This window comes from Kogia breviceps, chromosome 13, assembly GCF_026419965.1.
Source record: "Kogia breviceps isolate mKogBre1 chromosome 13, mKogBre1 haplotype 1, whole genome shotgun sequence".
Lineage (NCBI taxonomy): Eukaryota > Metazoa > Chordata > Mammalia > Artiodactyla > Physeteridae > Kogia > Kogia breviceps.
In genome coordinates, this window is record NC_081322.1 from 65,739,810 (window position 1) to 65,765,630 (window position 25,821).

The window sequence follows — 25,821 nt, forward strand, 5'->3', positions numbered from 1 at the left end:
TAGGAGATTGTTGGTAGGCTTTAACTGGCTCTACAATCTCTGCCAGCACCAGGCCCTCTCCCCAATAAACCCACCACCCATGCTATGCTTTCAGCTGCAAGTCAACTTCTTTACCTGGTCCCCAACCATACCCTATGTCCCCAACCAAACTTTCATTCAAAAGATCCTTGTATATAGAGATTATGAAGATGCCACTGGCAAGGGACCCTTCACCAGGAGGATTGAGTAATGAGTGTGGTATAAATTAGAGTTAAACGTTCTTTTTTACTTTGTTGCTGAAAAATCTTATACCTGACTTTGATAATAAAGATACATTCTTCTCAGGCAATATTAAAAACCAAACAAAAACAGAAAAGAAAACCTTAATGTGAGTATGTGTTAAATGAAGGAAATTGTATTGAGTAGGCATCCTTCGGTATTTAGATGTTATTCTGATAAACTTAACCTAGATATTAATCCACAAATAATGAGAGGCTTTTTTTCAAATATTATTCTTATTTACATAGAATAGAATTTAAAAGAAAATATTGGTTCATTAGGTAAGAATATTATATAATAGAAAATGAATGTATGGAAAGTATATTTATATAAAATAGAAATGTATGGGAAAATACTCATTCACATAAAAATTCCACTTATGTGAAAGTTGAAATATCTATGTCAAGTTAACGGTAAGTAGATAGTGAAAAAGGATTGCATCAGGATTGCTTGTCTGTGATGCTATTTTAAAAAATTCATTCAACATTTAAAAACATGCTTACTGCTCCTTGGTTCTTTAATTTTTATTTAGCTGACTTAGAAGAACGGAGATTATGTTAGAGATGTTACAGTCAGAAATAAATTCTGTATTTCACAGAGAGAGCCCTTTGTTTTATGCCTCTTCTTTAAATTCTAATTTTTTTGTGTGTGTGGGTGGGAACTGCTTAAATTTCGTTTACAAATAAAATATAAAGGAAGAAAGAATGATTAAACAAAGAGGTCTATGAAGTATAACAGTGAACATTGCATTAAGAATATATAAAAACTAACTAGCACAACATTGTAAATCAACTATATTTCAGTAAAATGTATATATATATATATATAAACAACTTTCAATGAGATTCTTCAAAACGAGCCATCCTATTTTCAGAGAGTTTGGATTGCCACTCTGCAGAGCACTTCAAGGACTTTCCACACATCTCCCTTGGCTTCTCTGACTTCTTCTGTCTAATGTGGGCTGATACATTTCAGCCACTATACAGTAACCAGTGTGAGGTGTTAGAGCTTCAATTTCAACAACTCTGTGAGCTCCTTCATATACCTTTTGCTCCTACACACAAGGGGGAAAAATGAGATGATAAATGGTTTCCAGTAAGTCATTGGCTTGCTCTATTTTTGATAAAACTAAGTTGTTCATGATCAGTTTAGATGGGCTGTAGGGTTTCTTCCAAGATACATCCTCCTTCTCCAGAGTCCTAGCTCACAGGCTGAGAAAGGGACAGGTCACATGGCTGTGGAGGAACCACATGACTTCTCCCTAGTGATGCTGATTTGATTGACTCAGTGGTCAGAGTCTCTTTTTTAATAATTTGAACTGTGCAGTGAGGAGAATGGAGTAGATTTGGAGACAGTTGTAGACATGTGGCATGTGACCACAGAGAAGAAGCAGAGTGAGATTCTTTACAACTTGCTTCTCCATTTCTCCTTCCCAGTGACTACAAAGCCTGGCAGCAGTTTATTTCTTGCTTCTGGCTGTTGTAAGATTGATCATTACCTCTGAGTAAAAATCCTCCTCTCCCCTCCACTTTTCTATTTGAACCAGTTTGAACGGGTTTCTGTTTTCTACAGCCAAAGGAACCCTGTCTTAGATGGACACCAAAAAAAGGAACATTCAATTAGCCACCAAACCAAAATAAAAGCACCAATGGAGGATTATAATATCAGAGCAAAACTGGCACTAATATATAATGCTCTGATCCAAAAACCACTTTAAAATAAGGTGTGTAAAGTCCCTAAAAATGAATATTTGTGACAATCAAATGGAATTAAATATTGTTAATACCAATCTTTAGATATGCAGGGAAAATCAAAAGGAAACCAGCTGAATGATAGAAAAGGTGCAAACACATGTACGCACAATTCTGATGGTGATGGTAAACACTAATTGCTTATCAATGAGGGTGAAAGTGAGAAGGAACTAAAAAAAGATAAGGAAAAATAAGAGGGGATAGAATAGCAAAAGACAGGACCTATTTTATGGCTAAAATATTGCTTAAACAAAAGAAAAAATACCAAACTTATCTATTCATCTGAACTTACCTTTTCCAGTGAACTGTTAATTACAAAGACTCGGTATACTAGCCCATAGTATTCAATTGATACATTTTTTCTTTTATGGTCTCTATATGGTAAGTTGGGAGCATGGAGATTCACCAACAAAGATCCATTAACTTGGGTTATATTCATGACTGGAGGATCTATCTTTGCTGAGGAAAGAATAGGAAAATTTGACAATATCACTCAAAAATGTAATATTTCATATGGACACATTATGCATAATAACAAATCATTATTAAGTTCAGGGATCTGGCAAAAATCATTATGAAGAGATACTGCTAACACCTAAAATATAAATATCTGAGAAGTTTCTTTGCAGATGATTCTTTATTTGCAAAGACATATCCACAGCCTGCAGTGATTGTTTTGGAAAACGAAGTATAAAAAGTTATTTGGGTGAAGATCTTAGTGTAAGCCAAATATTTTGTAGGTCCTTAAAGATGTAAAATTTCAAAGCAGCTTGATAATCATTTGAAGACTTGTTGCTATAAAATTATTTCAACAGAATTATGTTATATACTATGGAATAGCAGGAGAAGGATCAAGAGAGAATTTTTGTTCCTTGCATTTGGTATCAATAATCAGATGACCGTTAACTAGGACAGAAAACTAAATAACTAGTCACTTTAATTTCCCCCAGATTAACTATAGTAATTCTAAATGATTTAATTCATTAATGGGTTTTGTTGTTTGTTGTTTTTTTGTTCGGCGTTCATTATGTATTTTTAGTTTGTAGATACATATCTTTTATGATTCTTGAAAACTAGCCATGATCAATCAACTTGGAGATAGATAGAGATAGAGACATACATGCTTTTATTCTAGAATTTCAGTTCAACATCTGTTAGCATTTCTCATTTGATTTTCCATATGTCATTTTCTTTTTTCTTTTTCCATCTTTTTTTTCTCAGCGGGGTATTCTGAAGGGTTTCTTCAGAGCTGTCTTCCAGTCCATCAGTTTACTACTTTGTCATGTCTAAACTGATCTTTAAGCCCCCAAATCAACTTTTTGAATTTCAATGATTATATTTTTTTCATTTCTATGAGCTCTATTTGGGTCTTTTTCAATCTATTTGGTCTTAGTAATATTTTGTCCTTTGATTATGTTTTTATTCCCTCTGTTATTTCTTTAAGCTTATTTATTTTATTATCTGCTTCCAATATTACAAATCCTTGAAGCACTGGTCCAGCCAGTACTTGTTTCTTCCAACCTTGCTTGTGTTGATCTGCTTCCTTGTGTTTTTATTGTGAACACATATTGAAAGTTGATGCTTTCTTTTTTGTTGTTTGGTTAGAACTTTTAAATTTTAAATACACTTTTTAGCAACTTATAGGATAGATATAGACAAATAAATCGTGAGGATATGGCTCAACAAATCTTTACAAATAAACACTCCTGTATAGCTATCACCCAGAACAAAAAACGGGACATTACCAACACCTCAGAAACCTCCTTCACCTTTCCTCCAATTACTTAACCCCAGGGGATAATCACAATTTTCCTAACTTTTATCACCAGGTACATTCATTTTTGGAATCATACACTATACACTTTTTTGTGTGTCTGACTTGTTTCACTCTTTCACTTTTATTTGTATATATGTAATTATGGGCTGAATTGTGTCTCCCCACAAATTCATAGGTTAAAGTCCTAACACACAGTAATATGACTGCATTTGGAGATAGGGTCTTTTTTAAAAAAGCATATGGCTTTTTAAAAAATGAAGTCATATGGCTGGTATGGGTGGTCCCTAATCCGATATGACTGTTGTCCTTATAAGAAGACACATACAATTGAGCACAGAGGGATGACCACGGAAGGACACAGCAAGAAAGTGGCCAAGGAGAATGGCTTCAGAAGAAACCAAACCTGTGGACACCTTGATCTTGGACTTCCAGCCTCCAGAAGTGTAGGAAAATAAATTTCTGTTGTTCAAGCCACCCAGTCTGTGGTATTTTGCTATGATAGCCCTGGTAATCTAGTACATACACATCTATCCATGTTGCATGTATCAGAAGTTTGTTCTTTTGGGACTTCCCTGGTAGCTCAGTGGTTAAGAATCCGCCTGCCAATGCAGGAAACACAGGTTCGAGCCCTGGTCCGGGAAGATTCCACATGCCGCAGAGCAACTAAGCCCGTGTGCCACAACTACTGAGCCTGTGCTCTAGAGCCCATGAGCCACAACTACTGAGCCCACGTGCCACAACTACTGAGCCCACGTGCCACAACTACTGAGCCCACGTGCCACAACTACTGAGCCCATGTGCCACAACTACTGAAGCCTGTGCACCTAGAGCCTGTGCTCCTCAACAAGAGAAGCCACTGCAACGAGAAGCCTGTGCACCACAACAAAGAGTAGGCCCCACTCGTCGCAACTGGAGAAAGCCGGTGCACAGCAATGAAGACCCAACACAGCCAAAAATAAGTAATAAAATAAAATAAATAAATTTATATATATATATATAAAAGAATGCTATAAAAACATTAAAAAAAAGAGTTTGTTCGTTTGTTTGCTGTGTGGTATTTAATTGTATGAATAACACAATTCATCCATTGTGTTATTCACAGACTTTTAGGTTGTTTCTAGTTTTTGGATATTCTGAGTAAAGTAGCAGGAACATTCTTACATATGTCACTTGGGAAACATGCATTTTGTTGGGAATATAACTAAGAGTGGAATTTCTGAGTGATAGAGTTTATATATGTTTAGCTTTTGTAAATTCTGCCATTTCCCCACAGTAGATACAACAATTTATATTCCCTTCAGCAGTGTATGAAAGTTCCCATTTTTTTCACATTCTCTCTAATACTTGGCATTATTATTTTTAAAAAGTTTAAGTTTGGCCATTCTGGTAAGTGTGTAGTACCAATTTATTATGTTTTTAAGTTGCATTTCCCTGATGACTAATGGAATTTCATATGTTCATTGGCCATGAATATTCCCTTTTGTGAAAAGCCTGTTCAAGTCTTTGCCTTTTTTTTTTTTTTTTGCGGTACGCGGGCCTCTCACTGTTGTGGCCTCTCCCGTTGTGGAGCACAGGCTCTGGACGCGCAGGCCCAGTGGCCATGGCTCACGGGCCCAGCCGCTCAATGGCCTGTGGGATCTTCCCGGACCGGGGCACGAACCTGTGTCTCCTGCATCAGCAGGCAGACTCTCAACCACTGCACCACCAGGGAAGCCCCTGCCCATTTTTAAAATTCGTTGTCTTGTCTTTTTAATATTGATTTGTAAGAGTTCTTTGTACATTATGGACATAGTCCTTTGTCCAAAACATGCACTGTGAATATTTTCTCTCTATGGCTTGCATTTTCAATAGGGTGCCAAAATCATTCAATGGGTAGAGAATACCTTTTCAACAAATGATGCTGGAACAATGGGATAGCCATGTACAAAAGAATGAAGTTGGACCCTTACCTCACATCATATATAAAAATGAACTCAAAATTGATCAAAGATTTAAATGTAAGAGCCAAAACTATAAAACTCATAGAAGAAAGCTTAGGCTAAATATTCATAGCCTTGGATTTGGCAAAGAATTCTTAGATATGACACTGAAAGCATGAGTAGCAAGAGAAAAAATAGGTAGATTGGACTTCACCAAAGTTAAATATTTTGGGGCTTCAAATGACACCATTGAGAAAGTGAAAAGACAAATCACAGAATGGGAGAAAATATTTGAAAATCATATATCTGATAAGGTAATGGTGTCCATAATATACAAAAAACTTAAAACTCAATAATTAAAAGACAAATCATTCAATTTAAAAATGGGCAAAGTATCTGAATGGACAATTTTCCAAGGGAGATATGCAAATGGCCAATAAACACATGAAAAGATGCTCAACATCACTAATCATCAGGGAAATGCAAATCAAAATCACATGAGATACCATTTCACATGCACTAGGACTGCTATAATCAAAAAGTGACATAGTGGTGCTAAGGATGTGGGGAAATAGGAACCCTCATACACTGCTGATGGGAATGGAAAATGGTGCAGCTGCTTTGGAAAACAGTCTGGCAGTTTCTCAAGTGACTAAACATACAGTTACAGGGTGACCAAGTGATTCCACTCCTAGGTATATACCCAAGAGAAATAAAAACATGTCTACACAAAAACTTGTACATGAATGTTTATAGGAGCTCTATTCACAGGAGCTAAAATGTGAAAACAACTCAAATATCCATCAACTGGGGAATGGATAAACAAAATGCAGTATATCCGAGCACTGCAATGTTATTCAGCCACAAGAAGGAACGAAGCACTGATACATGCTACAAAATGGACAAACCTTGAAAACATTATGCTAAATGAAAGGAGCCAGTCACAAAAGATCACATATTATATGATTCTATTCATATGAAATATCAAGATTAGGGAACTCTTTAGAGACAGAAAATAGGTTCATGGTCACCTAGGGCTGAGAGGCTAAAGGAGGGAGAGAATAGGAGGGTGATAGCCAAAGAGTATAGAATTTCTTTTTTGTGGTGATGAAAATATTCTAAAATTGACTATGGGTGATGGTTGTACTTATCTGTGAATATAGTAAAAAATTATTGAATTGTATACATTATATGAGTAATCGTAAGGGATGTGAATTATATCTCAATAAAGCTGTTTAATAAATCTAGGTGGAGGCAATGAAAGTCTGTCTGCCCGATGCCCCACACTTGCTCGATAGGCTCATGAATAAAATGGCAGTGTGACAAGGGATGGAAGCTATACAGACTCAACAATATGGACTTCTTCTTGCCAAGACTGGACTGGCACTCCTGCGTGTTCAGCTTCCCAGTTAGGAGGTCCAGTGCTGAACCCCTAGTATAGTTCACTTTATATAGCAGATTTTTTTGATCCCTTCCAACAGGGACGGGACAAGAGACACTGGAATAGATACTTTTCTGATTAAATATTTGTCTTTCCTGCTTCAATGCTTTTATGAGCCAGTCCCCATGACCACTCCCCACCATGGATGTAGTGAACGCCCTATTCATGAGCATAGTACACCATGATATATTGCTTATGACAGAAAATCTAAGTTAACGTGGAAGGAGTGAAGTCAAGTCTCACACCCACAGGAATGTTTGGCTTTACCATATATCCCATCATTCAGAACCCCCTGGCTTGATAGGAAGGTAAGGTGGACCATTGAAAACTCAGTTTGACAGACAACACCTTGTGAGGTGATATGTGAATTTGTACATGCTCTAATCTTGTGACCAATATATGGTGCTATTTCTTCCATGGACAAAATTCGCTGGTCTAGGATACAGGAAATGGAAGTGGGAGGGGTAATTCTCACTATTAAACTCAAACCACTCAAGTGGTTTGTTTCCCATACACTTGATTCTTAATTCTTCTGGGTTATAACAACAATTTTTTCAAAGAATTGGAAGTTGAGGCTGCCTCCTGAAGGTTGGGAGCTCCTTATGCCATTTAACCCACAAGGAGGAAATGCGGTACTTCTGTTGTCTAGGGTGATTGGTTCCAATTATCAAAGGGAAATAGAATTATATATACAGCGGGGTCAAGTATGCTTGGTATCCTCAGAGGTGCCTCTTAGAACTCCTATATTCAGTGATCTTAATGTCCTCAATAGAAAATTTTTCTAATGTGTATTTTCAATAAGTTAACCGTCATGCTTAGGAATGACCCCATATGGCTCCTTTTCTGCTATCTAAAAATACTTCTTTTTTTCTAGCAGGCAACATCCTGGCAGTGGGATAGAGTGTCAGCTCTGAATCAAAGGCAGCCGAATTTGAATTCTGAGACCTGGGCTACTACTAAAGTTTCCGTGCCTTGACTTCCTGGGCTGAGAATAGTAAAAGCCATCTGCTAGAGCTGTTCTGAGAATGAGCTCAAATGAGACAATGGTGTGGACCTCACCAAAGCACAGGGTCTGCTAGCTAGCTAACCATGCTCCATGAGGGTTATTCAAGGGCAGGAAAGGCAAATGCAAAGAAACTCCATGGAACTCACTTTCCCACCAGGGAGAGAACCGTTGTGTCATGGTCCAGCCTGAGTGGACCCCAGCCAGCGTCGTCCTCACTCTCCCGTAGTAAGGTTCCCATATGTCTGACGTTTCGTTGGTAAGGTCACAGAAGAACTCTCGAATACCCCAGCAGTCCTCTTTATTTTTCCATTGTCTCTGTCCATACCTATAGAAGGGAAAAGACAAAAATCTGCATTCCTTTATTCCATTGAAGGAGTCTTCAGTTTTTTCAGTCTATTCAGTTTTCAGAATGGCTGAAATTTGTCCTCCAATATCAGCACCACTGTGAAAGCTGACAGCTGCTCTTAAGTATCTTTAAAATTTTTTAATTAATTAAAGTGCTATCAAAGTGCTATCTTGTTGAAAGATAAACTCAAGCTTGATACCTTCTGTAACACTAGCATAAGGGTTTTTGGATTTTTAGTACTTAGTGAAGTTTTTCTTCTGGGGTCTGAACCAACTTCCATTTTTGACTACGAGCTCTCCATGTCCTTCAGGCTCCTGAGGTTTCAACACTTTGTGGTTTTCCTCACTTCTTATCAGCTCGCTGTTGAGTAGCGTGCCTGGTTCTGAGAAGTTGCTACCACTTTTCGTCTCAGGTGACATTTACCCAACACATAACGTCAATCTCCTTTTTGACAACTGAACGAGGGTTGCAGGAAGGGCTCTTTAAGGGGTTTTGTAATTAGAGGCTGGGAGAGAATGGGGAGAACCCAGGAAGAAAAGGTAATGAGGCAAAGCACCAGATACGTTGATTCGGCCTAAGACTGTGGGATGGTATAACAGCAAAAGGGAAGATTAATGCTTCCCTTCCTTACCAGTCACAAATCAAAGAAAATGCAATAAGATGATGGTGGGAACAGAGGAGGAGTTAGAGGCTGGGGAGAAAGCTTCCAAAATATTTGTTGAAGGACTTGAAATATAACTTTTTAGCCATATAATGAAGAGTATTGCTGATGTCTGTACTCTGTAAACTATATGCTGACAGCAGTTTCATTATATCAGAAGACACCGTAAGAGCAGGACCAACAACATATATTAAGCACAATCTAATGCTTTCTAACTCTTATTAGACATTGCCTTTGCTAGCTGAATTTAGCTGTAAGGACTGGCTTCTTTTTTAGTGTAATACTTCATTTTTTGTCTTATCCTAAATGGGACAGAAACTGTCAGTAGGCCCATCAGAACTTGATAGACCCCAAATAAAAGATTTTGAAAATATAAATCTGCATTGTGCTATTGAAAATATCACATAGGTAGGAATGGTTCCAAGTATTCTGAAATTTATACAAATTTAAGAGCTCTATTCAAGAAAAACAATTACAACTATGAAATTTTTCCATGGGGCCCTAAAGTTTAATCTTCATTAATTTCATGGAAAAACAACGTGTGATCCACTGTTTATGTTGAACCATAAATAGGCCCACTTTGCCTTGCTTATACTGCCTACAGGGGAAGAATAAAAAGATCACCAATCCCCACTTCCTACAGGGAAGCAGTTCCAACGACGCACAAATCTGTTTTTGGAGAGGAGAAATCCTTATTGTAAAGATTTGTGAAGTTTACAGTTGCTACACAATATATGTTGAGAAAAGCAGCAGTTAAAGACTGAGAAACTTCTGGAAATAGTCCTTCTGAAGTTAGTGAGAGCTTGATAAATGGAAAAATCTGACTTTGGATCTACCCCATGCTGGAGAGACATGAATGAATTTATGGCATAAAAATTGCTACTTTGGTCCATAGCTACATCTAATCTTCTGAATTTCTAATAGAAAATCATAAAAGCTAAACTGTAATATCTCCTGTCTCATGTTCATCCAGAAGCTCAATCTATGTAAGAGAAGGAAGAGCTTCAACTCCTATCTGCATACTCCCACCCCCAGCGCCCTGAACAGAGATGTGTGAAGGGGAAAACCTGCCATTTGCAAATCAGGAGCTTCTGTTTCCAGGCCTCGATCCAGGAAAGGAGTGGATTATATCTGAGTTTTGGCAACAATCTACTAGAATTAGTCTGAAGATCACACAGGAGGAACATGCCTCAGCGTGTTCAAATTTGCATTCACGCGTACAGGAGACGTTCATTTTTGAAAGGAATTTTCTAAATAGTAAACCCACTCTGAAGAAATGACCTTTAGATCGAAAATGTAGTTTACACACTCACACCCATGTGTCCCACAACTTCTTTTTCAACTATCAATAGCGTCAATTTAATCGAGTACCTATCAGGTGCTAAACAAGTCGCTTCTAACATTCAGTGGACAAATGTGTATTGAGAGAGTCTCTGCTGTGAAGCCAAAGGCTGACCCTGTGAAGCCGAAGTGCTGGGTCTCTGAGGGATGAAGTATCTCTCGTCACAGACTACATGTCATCATGCATTTTGTGTCACCTCCAGGGAAGACACACTCCTGCCCTCATCCCCGCTTCTTCTCAACCCTTTTGAAACTGACAAAAGCTCAGATCCTAACACTCCATCGCCTTCTAGAACATGGAATCTTAATGGTCATCTCTACTAGCTGGAGGAAGCTCAGATTACTTACGTTTTATACTGCACAAAATAGACACTGCTGTTGCCGAGACAAGCCCGCCCAGGCTGCCAGTGCAAAATGTTGTGAAAATTTTGGGACTGAAAATGTACTCGTTGAGGTTTCAGAGACTCGTGGGCTGGCTGAGTTCCTAAAACAATAAGAAACGGAGCAACACTCAACATTGATATGAGCACCACCGTTATTAGCCATAATTTTCAGTGTAATAATACCTGCATCAGGATTCCTTGAAATAGTTGTTACAGGTGCAGATGGTGGAAGCGGAGCCCAGAAATCAACATTTTTTTTTTTTTTTTTTTTTTTTTTTTTTTTTTGCGGTATGCGGGCCTCTCACTGTTGTGTCCTCTCCCGTTGCGGAGCACAGGCTCCGGACGCACAGGCTCAGCGGCCGTGGCTCACGGGCCCAGCAGCTCCGCGGCATGTGGGATCTTCCCGGACGGGGGCACGAACCCGTGTCCCCTACATCGGCAGGCGGATTCTCAACCACTGCGCCACCAGGGAAGCCCCAGAAATCAACATTTTTGATCTTTGATGTGATGATTTTGATGCGTGCTAAAGTCTCAGGACAGTTGTGATCCAGACTATAAAAACATACGTGATAAACTCCCACCCCACTCCTAAGCTGGAGAGGAAGTAACGGCAGTGAAAAGATAGCGTTGTCCTTAATTCCGCCCCTGGTGGTGATGGAATGTAATGACTGAGATGAAAGTCCTCACCAAGGCCACTTTGCCCACCTTCCTAGGAGACCCTGCATTACTGCTCCTCTGAGGCAAGCTTTCGCCTGGATTCTGTTCTGCCTCCAGGACCTCAGCCTGGAACTCATTCCTCCTTTCTCTGGTTCTTGCTTCATCTCTTCGTCCTACTTCATTGTCCTCCACCTCTCTCAGCTGACCTGGCTTTATTGCATTGTAGGCTGGCTCTACTCCTGAGTGGATGCTCTTACCTGCCTGCATCCTGGGTCCAAGTGCCCGAGCAGAACTGCTCAGGTAGACTGGTCCAGGCTGTGGAGGGAAGCTGCCCAAGGGCTTGCCATGGAAGCCAGCATTCCTGAGAAGAGTCTCGACAGGAGTCATGGCAGGAAGGGGGATAATTTCTCACTGGCATAGTTTGTGCTTTCTTGGTCACTTCAAGCGACATGAGAGCTCAATCTCACCTACGTTTGGTCCACTGGAGGCAGGAGACCTTTGCCAAAATTTTATTCTAGGGTCTGAAGGAAACCAGAGTATATTACCCCCAAATATGCCTCTTTGACATAAAAATTATTTTGAGCTGAAGGCAATTAAGAAGCAGCAAATGCAGGAAGAGCTCTCTTGACCTCCCCCCCTTTTTCCGCCCGAAGGCAGGATATATAGGGCTGGCCAAAAAGTTCGCTCGGGTTTTGGGTGCGCTCTTGCAGAAAGACCCGAACGAACTTTTTGGCCAACCCAATGAATTCTCCTTTTACTTTACTGCAGACAGATTCTTATCAGCCCAAAGAAGGCATCAGCAGAATCTGCAAATGAAACTTACTCCATTTGTTTTCTCCCACGTATTTACTTTCCCACAAATTCCTCCCTTGGAAGACTAAAACTGCTTTCCTCTGTCCTGTCATGTTCCTACAAGGTGTATCGTGCTTTGCTGAAGATGCTACAGAAGCTGGAATTCTAAGCCGCCATTTTGAGTTTCTCTTCATGCAGGATCCCCCCTGGTGTTGTGCGCTGCACGCATTAATAAACTTTTATTTATTTTATTTTATTTATTTATTTTTGCGGTATGCGGGCCTCTCACCGTTGTGGCCTCTCCCGTTGCGGAGCACAGGCTCCGGACGCACAGGCTCAGCGACCATGGCTCACGGGCCCAGCCGCTCCGCGGCATGTGGGATCTTCCCGGACCGGGGCACGAACCCGCGTCGCCTGCATGGGCAGGCGGACTCTCAACCACTGCGCCACCAGGGAAGCCCTAAACTGTTTTATTAATCTGCCTTTTGGTTAAGGAGTCCTAGCCGACTTTTTTATTGAATAAATTTGACATGTAACATTGTGGAAGTTAAAAAAAAAAAAAGAGTCCCAACTGAAAACCTAAAATGGGCAGAGGTGAAGCTTTGCCTCTCCAACAGGCCCAAAGTTTCTGCTAAGGGATAGGTGGTGTGCAGGAGGAGTGGGGAAGCACATCGCCCGTCTTTTCCTCATCTTCTACCACTTGCCCCCTGGCTTCTCCAGCGTGGCCTCCTTTCTCCTGGTCCACCATGCTGGGAATGGCCCCATCCGAGGTCTCTGCGTTGGCCCTTCCCTTTTCCTAGAATACTCTTCCCGGGATTTCCACATGCCTCATTTCTTCATCTCCTTTAGGTCTTTGCTCAAATATCATTAAGATGGAAGCAAATTCTCCTAAGCCCATGGTCTCAGCTCTGCACATTCAAGATATGTTATTTTCTAATGAATGGGGCTGTTTCCTTAGGTAGTTATTTTTACCAACCAAATAGTGTCATTACTGTTATTTGGTTTTTGTTTGTTTTTATTTTTAGTTTTGGACCTCCTTCAGTGCATCAAGTGGCGATGTGTACTTGGAAAGAGTCAAATGCCATCATTGGTTTTGTTCACCCAGATCACTACCCGTGATCAACCGTATTTAGCACATAAAATTGTACTTAGCAGAAGTCTTCAGGAGGTGACAAGCATGCACAATTTCCGGAAGATCCTTCCTAGAGTCGATTTGCTATCCCGAACATAGATAGTTCAGTGTCCTTGACCTAGTCTCTCTTCAGATTCCTTCTCTCAGTTTTGTAACACCACTGCTAACCTCCATCTGAGAAAATAGCAATCCCTCTGTACCAGACACAGAGGGGATTTTACCTCTCTTCATTGAGTCTGCCCAGCTCATCTGTGGAAAAGATATCATTGTGGTCTTCCTCTTACAGACCAAAATCCAAGCCTTGGGGAAGTAAAAGAGCTGATGCAGCTGCAGACGGTGAGGCTGATTTTGTAGCCAGGCTGTCTGGCCCTGGAGCCTGCCGCTCACCCGTCACAGCAAACCAACAGAAAAGGCTCAGGAGAGAGGAGCTAATGGAGGAAGCAGAGCAACAAGAGGATGAAGATATTCCTTCTTTCCCTCCGCCTCCTCCCCCTGGCTGGCCTTCATTAATCACTGAACGCATTTGAACCTTAGATGTATATCAGGCCCTGTGCTCAAAGCTTTACATCTTCTTTCATTCTCGCAACCACCCGATAACGTAGGTATTTTTATTAGTACATTTTACACTTGGGGAAACTGAGGTCTAAAGAAGTTGTGTATCCTGCCCATATGGTTACAGGTCTGGTGAGATGCAGAGCCTAGGTCATTTGGGTAGCACTTGAATTCCTGCCATATTCTGCTAATTGAGTTCTTGGTCTGACCAAAGGCCAAAGTCATAGTCTACTCAGATCCACACATTTCTGGGAAATGGAGGATTGAATTGTTTTTATGTTTTATGTTTTATTGTTTTATGTTTATCAGTCACTGGGCAACTGTACAGTCTTGTGAAAGTTAACTGAGACACTTAAACTGAGAGGTACCCATCTGTTAACTGGGGGTCCTAATGGCCTTGCTCAGAGGTAAGTTGGGATGATAAGATGCTCTCTGCTCTTGAAGAATTCTCCATGGATACCAACAGCAAATTCTTACATGTTGTTTATGGTCTATTCTGTGCTAGGCACTGCTCTAAGCACTTATCATGCATGAACTCATTTAATCCTCAAAGTGACCTACAATCCCCACCTGACAGATGAAGTAATTGAGGCAGAGGGGGTTTAAGCCAGTTGCCCCAGTTTTTCTAGATAGTAAAATGGCAGGGTTGAAATCCAGATTCAGGCAGTCTGGCTGAGGAGCTATGCTGGTAACCAGTATTCTATCTTGTCCTTGAAGGCAACAGAAAGGCTAAGGAGACAGAGAGGGGTGTATGTTTGTCCTGTGTGAAGTTTTGGCATCCACAAGAGTGCCTCCTCTTTAGTAGCTACTCGTGAAGTCCGCATGCAGTTATTCAGGCTGCAGAGAGAGAAACGGACCCCATGTCTGCCCGGACCAGTTTGTGACAGGAGAAAGCTGAAAATTTTACAAAGCCCAGAAATGCACCCCTGCCATGTCTAACAGTCTCCTTGAGCAGGCTCAGATGACAAAGCCGTGAGCAATTAAAAAGAAATGAAGCACTTACCTACCACACCAGGCAGGAGGACACCGATGAGGAAGCCTAGACAGCGATATTCAGGTGTCATGGCTGTGAGTGTGACCAGCTCTCCTCTCAAGGACAGGGCAGCTCCGGGCAGCAGAGGAAACTCGGATCCTCCCACGCAACATCCCCTTTTGGTTGTAACCATGGTTCTTGAAGCAAATACAATCTCATTTTGTTCATAAATTATACTGTATTATAATTTGGGGGTAAGAAGTATTAAGAATCATTTCAAAAGACATTTGCTGTTAAGTCACTTTGATGTGAACGCTTGGTTTTGGGGGAGCTCTGCTAGCTGAGAAAAGGCAAAACACTGAGAATTGGTGGCCCGGAGGGCAGGTAGGGTGAGGAATTATGCAAGATGCTCGCAGGAGAGTGAAGGAGGCCTTCAGGGATTCTGGCAGAGAGGGCAGAGAGGCTCCCAGGGTGATTCTGAGTAAAGGGCTTGGCAGTTGCAACGATCAGGGCCCCTGGCAGTGGTTCAAGCAGATGGGGTCTCTGGTTGATTCTTCCTTTTCCTGCCTTCATGGACGCTCCTCGAGTAACCTCCCTGGTGTAGACCTCATACCCTCTGCCCCCTCAGCCTCTCTGCAGGGCTCCCTCCCACACGCCACAGCTGCCCGGGTCAATGGGCCCCACTCAGCTCATGCTTCTTCCTTTTCCATTCCTGCCCTCGGTTTCCAGCAACCTAGCTCATAAAGATTTTGACTCCGTCAAACCAAGTAATTCCTTAAAAGGATGAATGCGGGGGCAATGTTCATTTTGAACTGCATTAAATCTTTTATTATTATTTTTTTTGCGGTACGCGGGCCTCTCCCCGTTGTGGCCTCTCCCATTGCGGAGACGCACAGGCTCAGCGGCCATGGCTCATGGGCCCAGCCGCGGTTCCCGGACCGGGGCACGAACCCGTGTCCCCTGCATCGGCAGGTGGACTCTCAACCACTGCACCACCAGGGAAGCCCTAAATCTTTGTCCTATCTTCTTATTTAATCAAACCAGGTCATCTGTTCTTTGCCCGTGATTCACTACATCAGTTTTCTTACCAAAAAAAAAAAATTTTTTACCAGGTTTTTAGAGACACTAAAATTATACATTAGAGCACAAGAAAGTCATAAAGATTCTTTCAAAGAGGCTTTTCGGGTCAAAAGAAGAAATATGTGCTGGTTTCTTTTTCCTCTTGGGTAGTCAAACTTTCAAGTTCTTGGTAGAATAGCCCCTTTAGTAAGGAATAGTGATGGCTGCTGAGCAGTACTAATTAATCAATAATTATTTAAGTAATAATTAATTAATTCAAGAACATATATTTGCTGCCCTACCATGTGCTAGGCATTGTTCTCAGCAGCAAGGATGCAGCAGCAAGTGAAATAGACATTGCCCTACCTACCCAAACCAGACTTCTAAGGGGGGAAGTAGGCAAACTGCCCCAGCAGGATGCAGGGTGTTTCCCGGTGCCATTGTGCTGGGTCAGACTTCTGAATCCCAACTTCTTATCTCCTCCAGGTGAAGTTTCCATTGCTTCTAAGCTGGCTTAGGCTTTCCAAGAAGAAACCAGCAGCCTATCTTAGGTGCCCTTTGCACCTTCTGGGGACTCCTTGTCTCCTGGCCTTCTCAGCATCATCCTTCATTCCCTTGCTCATGTTAGCCACTGAACTCTCTAGACTTTTCATTCACCTTGGTTTTAAACGGGGAATAGAAATCTGGGTTTGAACTATCGATGTCCAATATCTTTGATGCCAACAGCTCATGTTTTGGAGCAACCAAATTGCTTCAAATTCCAGTTAAGAAAAAAAGAAACATCTTAATTTAAGGTTTAGTAAGTAGCAGCAGAGAAGGAAATTGGGGTTTCCACTGCGTTCCTGATGTCGTAGAACAAATAAGGGGAAATGGGGGAAAGAGAGCAGAGCATTGAATACTCTAAGAAATGAATTCTCTCAGAGATGTGTGAGCTTCTGTGCAATGTTAAATTTCAGAAACTAGGGACTTCCCTGGTGATTCAGTGGTTAGGACTTCACCTTCCAATGCACGGAGCGAGGCTTCAACCCCCAGTCAGGGAACTAGGATCCCACATGCCTCGGGGCCAAAACAACCAAACATAAAACAGAAGCAATATTTTAACAAAATTCAATAAATAGTTTAAACAATGGTCCACATCAAAACATCTTTTTAAAAAAATTTCAGAAGCTAAACTAGTCTTGTCACCCTTAGAGGAGCTCTCTGTGTGATATCAGAGTCTGCATAAAAGCCACACTACCAATTGTGACTCAAGGTAATGAAAAGACACAATTAAATGATAAAATCTCACCAATTTGGAAGCAGAGGAATTTGTACAGAATTGTTTCCAATGAAATGAGATTTGCTTTGGGAAGTAAGAAAATTACAGATAATGAGAGACCCTTGCTTTACTTTTCTTCAGGCATGAAATGCTGGCTTCCAACTTATTCCCTCCCCTCCCCTCTATGTCCCCCCACCACCTCCCAGCCATCAGACTCTCAGCACAAAGAGACCGCCTTGACAGTGACAGTGGATGCCTCTATCATGTTGGATCTGGAGAGAACTTAGCTAAAGCCCTGCCTTGGACGGACTCGATTCTCTTCTTTTCTCCTGTGGCTTCCAGCCGACCAACAATTCACCTAATTAAGGAATCATTATTAATTTATTTTTAAGTGTGATATGGGATTTTGGTTATTATTATTGTTTTAGAAATAGATATTGAAGTATTATAGATGACATGACATAATGTCTGGGATGTGCTTCAGAATAATGCAAGTGTTTGGGGAAGGGCCATGAGCTGATAATTATTGAAACTGGGTATTGTGTGCACGGGGGTTCATTATACTCTGTACTTTTGTATATATTTGAAAATTTTCATAACAAAAGAAAAACAATTTTGGGGCTTCCCTGGTGGCTCAGTGGTTGAGAATCCGCCTGCCAATGCAGGAGACACGGGTTCGTGCCCTGGTCCGGGAAGATCCCACATGCCGCGGAGCAACTAAGCCTGTGAGCCATGGCCGCTAGGCCTGCGTGTCCGGAGCCTGTGCTCCGCAACGGGAGAGGCCACAACAGTGAGAGGCCCGCATACCGCAAAAAAAAAAGAAAAACAATTTTAAGCTTATCTACAAGATGTCATCTTTATCAAATTTCTTACAGTAATTTTAATGACGCTTTAGTGTTGATAATAATAACTAATAATTGTGGGGCACAATGGTGGATTCTTTTCATACATTATCTTTTTTTAAAGTTAATGAATGAATTTATTTATTTATTTTGACTGTGCCAGGTCTTAGTTGCAGCATGTGGGCTTCTTAGTTGCGGCATGCGTGCAGGATCTAGTTCCCCGACCAGGGATTGAACCCGGCCCCCCTGCATTGGGAGCGAGGAGTCTAACCCACTGGACCACCAGGGAAGGTCCCATTTTCGTACATTATCTTACTTAATCATCACAACAAGCCCAGGAGATCTGTATTATTAAGCTGATGTTACAGATGAAGAGACTGAGACACAGAGAGGCTAAGAGAACCTGACTAGGTGTATAGCATGCAGTGACACAGTGAGAGGTGCAGTCAGATCTCGCTGCCCTCAGGGTGTGAGGTTTATTATAAAATCATGCGTTGTTTTCGCTTGTGACGTTGATTCCGTAAAGAAAGATTTGACCATTCATTCCTTTCTTTATTCACTCAAACACATCTTTACTGAGTATGTGCTGTGTGCCAGGCCCCAGGTTAGGCATCCAGTACTGAACAAGCCAGCAGAGCCCGTCCACAGGGGGCCAACATCACCTTCTTCGTCCCTTCTTGGTAATGAAGGGCTACATGGTCCTTATTCTCTTCAGAAAAGCCTACAAATTATATTTTCTTTAGAAGAGTGTGCATAAATGTATTTGCAGAGAGTTGAGCAAATTATTCCCTTATGATGTATGCAATTTCCCATTTCTGTAGCTTCCCTATTATAATTTCCTACATTAAGTAGTGATATTTTCTCCCCTGTTTTCTTATTTTTAGTTAGGTTAGCTAGTTATTTATCTTTAAAATTTTTTCAAGGAACCAGATTTTATGATTAGTTATATAGTCTGCTTTTTAAAAATTTAATGTTTCATTCATATCTCCTTTTACCTTTTAAAATTCCTTTCTTTTATCTTTCTTCTATTTAATCTGTTTTTCTTTTTACGAAAAAGTCCTTTTGTCAGATGTTTATTTCATTTGTTTTATTCTCTATTTTATATCAGTACAAGTATTTACACTAGGAATTTACTCTGGAAATGTATCCCACAGGCTCTCCCTTTGGCTCTGAAATGTGATTTTTTTTCTCTATTTATTTCTTTAGCAATTCTGCAGTTTAATTACTTTTTCTGATCCAAGGGTTTTTACAGAGAGAATTAAAAACAAACCTTCCAAGCGGAGAAGCTTTTTAACTTCAGTTCTCACTGTTGCTTTCTCATGATTCCCAGGAAGGAAAACTATGCTGACTTTGGCAACCATTTGCAATTTGGAAATCCCCTTTGCTATTGGTTTTTTTTGTCTTTTTTTTTTTTTTTTGCGGTACGCTGGCCTCCCACTGTTGTGGCCTCTCCCTTCACAGAGCACAGGCTCCGGACGCGCAAGCTCAGCGGCCGTGGCTCATGGGCCCAGCCGTTCAGCGGCATGTGGGATCTTCCCGGACCAGGGCACGAACCCGCGTCCCCTGCATCGGCAGGCGGACTCTCAACCACTGCTCCACCAGGGAAGCCCCTACCTAACAACTTTTAACTTTCCTGTGCCCCAGTTTCCTCACTTGGAAAAAAATGTATAATACTTGCTTCACCAGGTCTCTAGGGGATCAGTAAGAGAAATTTGCCAAACATCTGCTTATAACAGAGACTTGATAAAACATCAGTCCTACCTGCAGGCTGGGTGTGTGGGGACAGCTGTCGTAATGTTTCCCAAACATTCAGCAGGAGTCAGGTGGGAATCCTGCTATGTGGAACAGAGGATCCCTACAGATCTGGAGAGTGAGTCATATCTGGTTCCATGCAGCCCTGCACGGCAACACTGGAAATGATGGAAAAGAACAGTTCTATAGATGGCATAACACAGGTGGAATTGTTGAGGTAAAATCAGTTCACTGAGTTTGGCACCCTGTTATGGAACGTGAAGATTGGTACTCTTAAAAAACCGAAGAGCTGATTTTGGACTTCCCTGATGGTGCAGTGGTTAAGAATCCTCCTGCCATTGCAGGGGACACGGGTTCAATCCCTGGTCGAGCAGCCAAACTTGTGGGCCACAACTACTGAGGCTGTGCTCTAGAGCCCGTGAGCCACAACTACTGAGCCTGTGTGCCACAACTACTGAAGCCCGCATGCCTAGAGCCATTGCTCAGCAACAAGAGAAGCCACCGCAATGAGAAGCCCGTGCGCGGCAACAAAGAGTGGCCCCCGCTTGCCACAACTAGAGAAAGCCTGCGCACAGCAAACAAAGACCCAATGCAACCAAAAATTAAATAAATAAATCAATTAATTAATTAAAAAAAAGATTTATGCCCATCTGCATAAGGATGGTATCTAAACAGAAAAATAATAGCAGATACAAATCCATTTTTTAAAAAAGAGCTGTTTTTTTGTTCGTTAGTTTTGCAAATTGTCTAGCTTTTCTTAGCATCTGACTATAATTCCACACATTTATGCCATATTTTATTGACTCAGTTCTGGCTTGCAAGAACTTCCGTGATTCTGCGGAAGTTCTCAAATTTTCTGGAATCACAGAAACAGACTTCTCTCTCTCTTTCGCTCTACACACACACACACACACACACACACACACACACACACACACACACACACACACACACTTTTAACTGCTGCAAGAGGAGTAAAACCGACATGGACATAATGATAAGCCAAATAGAAGTGATTGTGTAGACAATTCACTTAGTCAACAAATGTTTTTTGAGCACTTGCTGTGTGATAGGCGCTGTCCTAAATTCTGGAAATATTACAGTGGATCAGACAAGTTCTTCCTGTCGTGGAGCTGACTTCCTAGCATCTGCGTGTACGAGGCAGACAAGGAACAGACACATGACTACTTAGGCCGCGGCCAGTGCTATGGAGACAAAGCAGGGTGTAGGGGAGCGCACGCCAGGAAGATGCTGCTGCAGATGGGGGGAGGGGAGGCCTCCCTGAGCAGGTGACACGTGAGCAGAGGCCTGAGTTGGGTGAGGCAGGGAGCCCAGCATAACCTAAGAGAGAAAAGAACAAAGCTCAGACGAAAGAGCAGGAGGTCCTGTGGCTGGTCGGGGAGGGCACTGGCCGTGAGTCCAGGAGCACACAGGGGCCTGAGCCAAAGGCCCTGGACGCCACGGCAAGGTCTTTGGATGCATTCTGAGGGAAGGGGAAGCCACTGGAAGGTTTTGAGCAGAGAACATCTGTAATAATAAAATGTCGATATGAAGGCGGTTGTGATGGGGACATTTCAGTTGTTCCTCATCCGAATCAGTGCCCAACAGAAGCCATTTATCTTTTGCCTGTAAGTGGCCACACTTGACTCTGCCTGACAGCACTGCTGAACTGTAAGAACAAAAGGACAGTTTGAAATGGGAGAGAAAGGAACTGAATTAAGAATAACATGTACATTTAAAGAGGAAAAAAATAATGTTTGCAGCTCAGGATCCCACACTTGTCGTCCCTTAGTTTGGGAAGTTTCTTCTCAAGTCACTCTACCTGCACCCACCACTCTTTTGAGGCTTCAATGCCACCTTCTTAAGGGGCTGACCTGATCCACAATCTCAAAACTTGGTCGCCTTGTTTTGCTCCGGCTGCACCCTGTGCTTACTCTTCATTACATGTGTCTGTTTGTTTCTATCTAAGAATTTGATGATTTAATGGGTGATTCCCTCCCACCCCTAGGGTAGCTCATTTTTATGAAGTGTTTGCCATGGGCCAAGTTCTGCACTAAAGGCTCTATGAGATGATCTCCTAACCATACTTACTATGTGCTAAGTACTGTTTTTACCCCTGCTTCATAGTAAACTGACAAAGGGAAGGAATCACTTGATGAGGAGCAACGTTGGGGTTCTAACTCAAGTGCTCTGACTTTGGAGCCCCTGCCCTTAATGAACCACTACCCTGCACATATTTGGGACTAGGGAGCACTGTGTGTGCTTGGCTGTTGGTAGGTGCAGAATCAATGTCGGCTGAAAGAAGAGATTTCTTAGACCACATCATCATCTGACATTGACCCATCACTGAGAGTTTATATTTAGTATGCCCCTTCTCCAGCCATAATCTCTAACCTAGGGTGGGTTAGAATCAGTGTTGCTCAGGCCCACAGGCTTTGCCCTACCTATTGTGTGCGACATGCTGTTCTTGAGCCCCAACCAGCAGGAGAGAAGGGCCAAGTCCATCCTCCACTCAGTGGTGCTCTAGATTCCCTGTCCTTCCTGGAGCAGCTAGTCTGGCAATTCCCTCATCACTCTCCTCATTTTGAAGAAATGCTTTGCACTATGTGGCAGATGGAAGTTACTCTTCCTCTCCAAGGCTTAGTTTCATTGATCAAATATAGGTACTCTGGAATTTTAGCAACGAGGTAGCACGAGTGAAGCTCTTGGCGTAGGGCCTGGCACATAGTCAGGACTCAATAAATGTCAATTGTTTATTCCTCAGCTCCCAGGCTACAGAATTTTCTAGAGAATCTCGAAGTATCCCCTCACACCTAAACATTAATCTTTAATGGGTATCTCAGTGCAAGCCAGCAAGACTTTTTTCCATCTCCCGTTGGCATAGATAACTCATAAATTTATCATAGATAATTTACCTTCCTCTATCTGCTTAATTCCTCCCCTTTAGTTTTTAACTATTTCTAAAATATTTCTACTGTTAGAGTGTCTGAACACAGGTTAAACATCCCACGTAACATCTCTACTCTAGGATCTCTCTACCACTAAACATGTGAATAACCACCAGCCAGCAGCTGAGATTTACTGGAAGCAGAATCCCCATTCCACCACTTACTGGGTAAGTCTCTTAATCTGATGGATTCCTCACCTTAAATGCAGACAGCAATTCCTCCTCATGGGGTGTTGTAAAGATGAGAGGAGGTGGGTATTTTTGAAAACAGTTCAATAATATACATCTGTTTTTGTTTGTTCATTCATTCCCAGCTGGTAGCTCTAGTGACCAAAAGAGAACAAGTTCCATAATGTAGAGGCATAGAAGGGGAGAATGTAGAAGCATAGAAGGGGAAAATGTAGAGTAAGTCCTGCACCTCATAAATGAAGCTAACTAGTCACCGAACAAACGAAGCTGGGATTTATGATCTAAGTCATCCATTTACTCTTCTTAGGCATAAAATCCAGTATCCTAAAGGTGACACAGGCAGTAATCTTAGACAATTTAAGTTGGCATGAAATGATGATGCAATGGCACAAGTTTTTGGAAAGCAGTAATAATTTAGGGGAAAAATTAGTTTAAGAATCAGAACTGTGTCAGAAAGAGGATCCCCTTATTAGTTAATGTAAATGGAAACACTGATTCTTAGAGCCAAAGGTAGAGAGAATTTAATCCAACTCCCATGAGGCTAAGTGATTTACCCACAGTCACCAGCTTTTGACCGATTTAGTAGGTATGTTGCTCTAGAGAAACAGACTATTCCAATTTATCAAAGTTTGAAGACAAGGGAATAAAATACAAGGTACATTATTGGCAACAAGAAGGCAAGATGATTCTTATTTATAGACGACACAGTTGTATACTGGGAAAACCAGACAATCAACTGAAACTTCATTTAAAAAACAGTTTAGATGTTGGCTGGATTAAAAACAATCTGTAACAATAGTTTTCTTACATACAGTCATTTAGAAGGCATAATGTAAGATTATATTGCCATCAGCTACACAAAATATCAAGGACTAAATGTAAGAAATGCCATACACCTGTAGGAAGCATAAAACTCTAATGAGGGATATAAGACTTGAATAGAGAAATGCTATATTCAATAATCCATTCTTGTAGAACATCGAATTTGGAAAGTGCTAGTTATTCCTAAACATTGTACAAAGTCAATGCAGGTTAATAAAAATCCCAAAAGGACCTCCAAATTTTGGGGAAAACTTGGGAAAAATTTCTACCACTCACCTGAAAGAACAATCATTTGTGGGAAACATGAGCAGTGAACACTGACCGAAAGTATTAAGGAGGGGCTCACAAGGTAAAACAACCCCAGTAGAAAGCTGTAAGAATTAAAACAGTGTGGTATGGATACAAGACAAAACAATGAACAGTCCCAGGAATCAGCATATGACAAATCTGACATTTGAAATCAGCACAGAAAAGCTGGATGTTTTAATAAGTAGTGTTGGGACAACTGAGTAATTTATAAGGGGAAAATAGATGATGAGTTGAACTGTGTGTCCTAAAAAGATATGTTGTCATAACCCTTCGTAATTATGATTGTGATCTTATGTGGAAATAACCTATTTGCAGATCTAATCAAATTAAAATGAGGTTTTACTGGGTTAGAGTGGGCCATAATCCAATGGCTAGTGTTTTTATAAAGAGACACTTGGACACAGAGACACCTAGGGAAGAATGTGACAAGAGAGGCAGAGGTTAGAACAATGCATCTACAAGTCAAGGAACGCCAAGTGTTGCCAGCAACCCCCAGAAGCTGGTAAGAGGCAAGAAAGGACCTTTCCAGGGAGCTGTCAGACAGAACCTAGCCCGGTCTCCGAAACGTGAGGGAATAAACTTCTGTTGTTTTAAGCCACCCAAGTTTGTGGCAATTATTATGGCAGCCCTAGAAACCAAGATAATAAAGCTGAATCCCTATCTCATGCCTTAAATGAAAAAAAAAAGAAACTAGACAGATAAAAGACTTAAAAGTAGAAATGAAACAATGACTCCCAAATAGTAGAAGAAAACATGGGTGAAAATTTTTATCTTCTTGGAAAAGGGAGTTTTCTTAAGAATGAAAGGAAAACTGAATTTGACTTTATAAACGTTTTAAACATCTATGTAGTAAGACTTGGGTGAAAGGCAAGAAATTATAAAATAAATGTGTAACTCATGGCAGACAAAGGATACTGTCAATAAAAAAGATGTACACAGCCCAGAAAGAAATGGACAAGGACAACTTTAGTCGTCACAGAAGTATAAACACCTAATATACAAAATATGCCCAACTTTACTAATTATGAAAGAAATGCAAATGAAGGCATTAAAGTATTTTTTCTATAAAGACCGGGAGCAATGAAAAAGATTGTTATCAGAATTAGCTAGGGTAAAAAGAACAGGTACTCTGTTTACATTTGGTGGTAATACCTATTACCTTCCTTATTAAGAGTGGTACCTATCACCTTATCCTTGGCTATATCCATTATTTTCATATTTTTGCTTTTTCCCATTGTAATGTCTACATTTTTCATTTGCCTTACAAATTTACTTTTTATAATCTTCCTACAATAGAGATTAGATTCTGTAAAGGATATGGATTTTTATGGGATGTTATGTGTACTCCTGTATCAGTTTCAAAAGCAATTCATAAGACATTGTCCCCCAAATGAGTATACTAGTACCTTTTTCCCACTAATAAACCAGCAACACGTTTTAATTTGCACTTTTAAATGAGGAGAAATATTTTTTCCATGGCTTAATTTACTCACGTAATTTGTATTTAACATTTTTTTTTAGTCAGTTAATTCACTTGAGTCTTAAAATTCCTATCGTCTTAGTAATTCCCAAGAACTTTTATGTGGTATATAAACTCTTGCTTTGCCTCTTGTTGGGGATTCTCTCTTCACGCCACATGCTACTTAGCTCTTCC

At 41.0% G+C, this 25,821-nt stretch overlaps 1 protein-coding gene across 1 annotated transcript; it reads right to left on the minus strand.

Annotated features, from left to right (window-relative positions):
* Nucleotides 1-1,162: 1,162 nt before the first annotated feature.
* On the minus strand, nt 1,163-15,080 carry IL22RA2 (interleukin 22 receptor subunit alpha 2). Its single transcript, XM_059083992.1, has 5 exons — nt 15,020-15,080; nt 10,849-10,984; nt 8,299-8,477; nt 2,302-2,468; nt 1,163-1,312 (listed from the first exon to the last, which is right to left on the minus strand). The coding sequence occupies exons 1-5, from the start codon at nt 15,078-15,080 to the stop codon at nt 1,163-1,165; spliced, it is 693 nt and encodes a 230-aa protein (XP_058939975.1).
* Nucleotides 15,081-25,821: the final 10,741 nt, after the last annotated feature.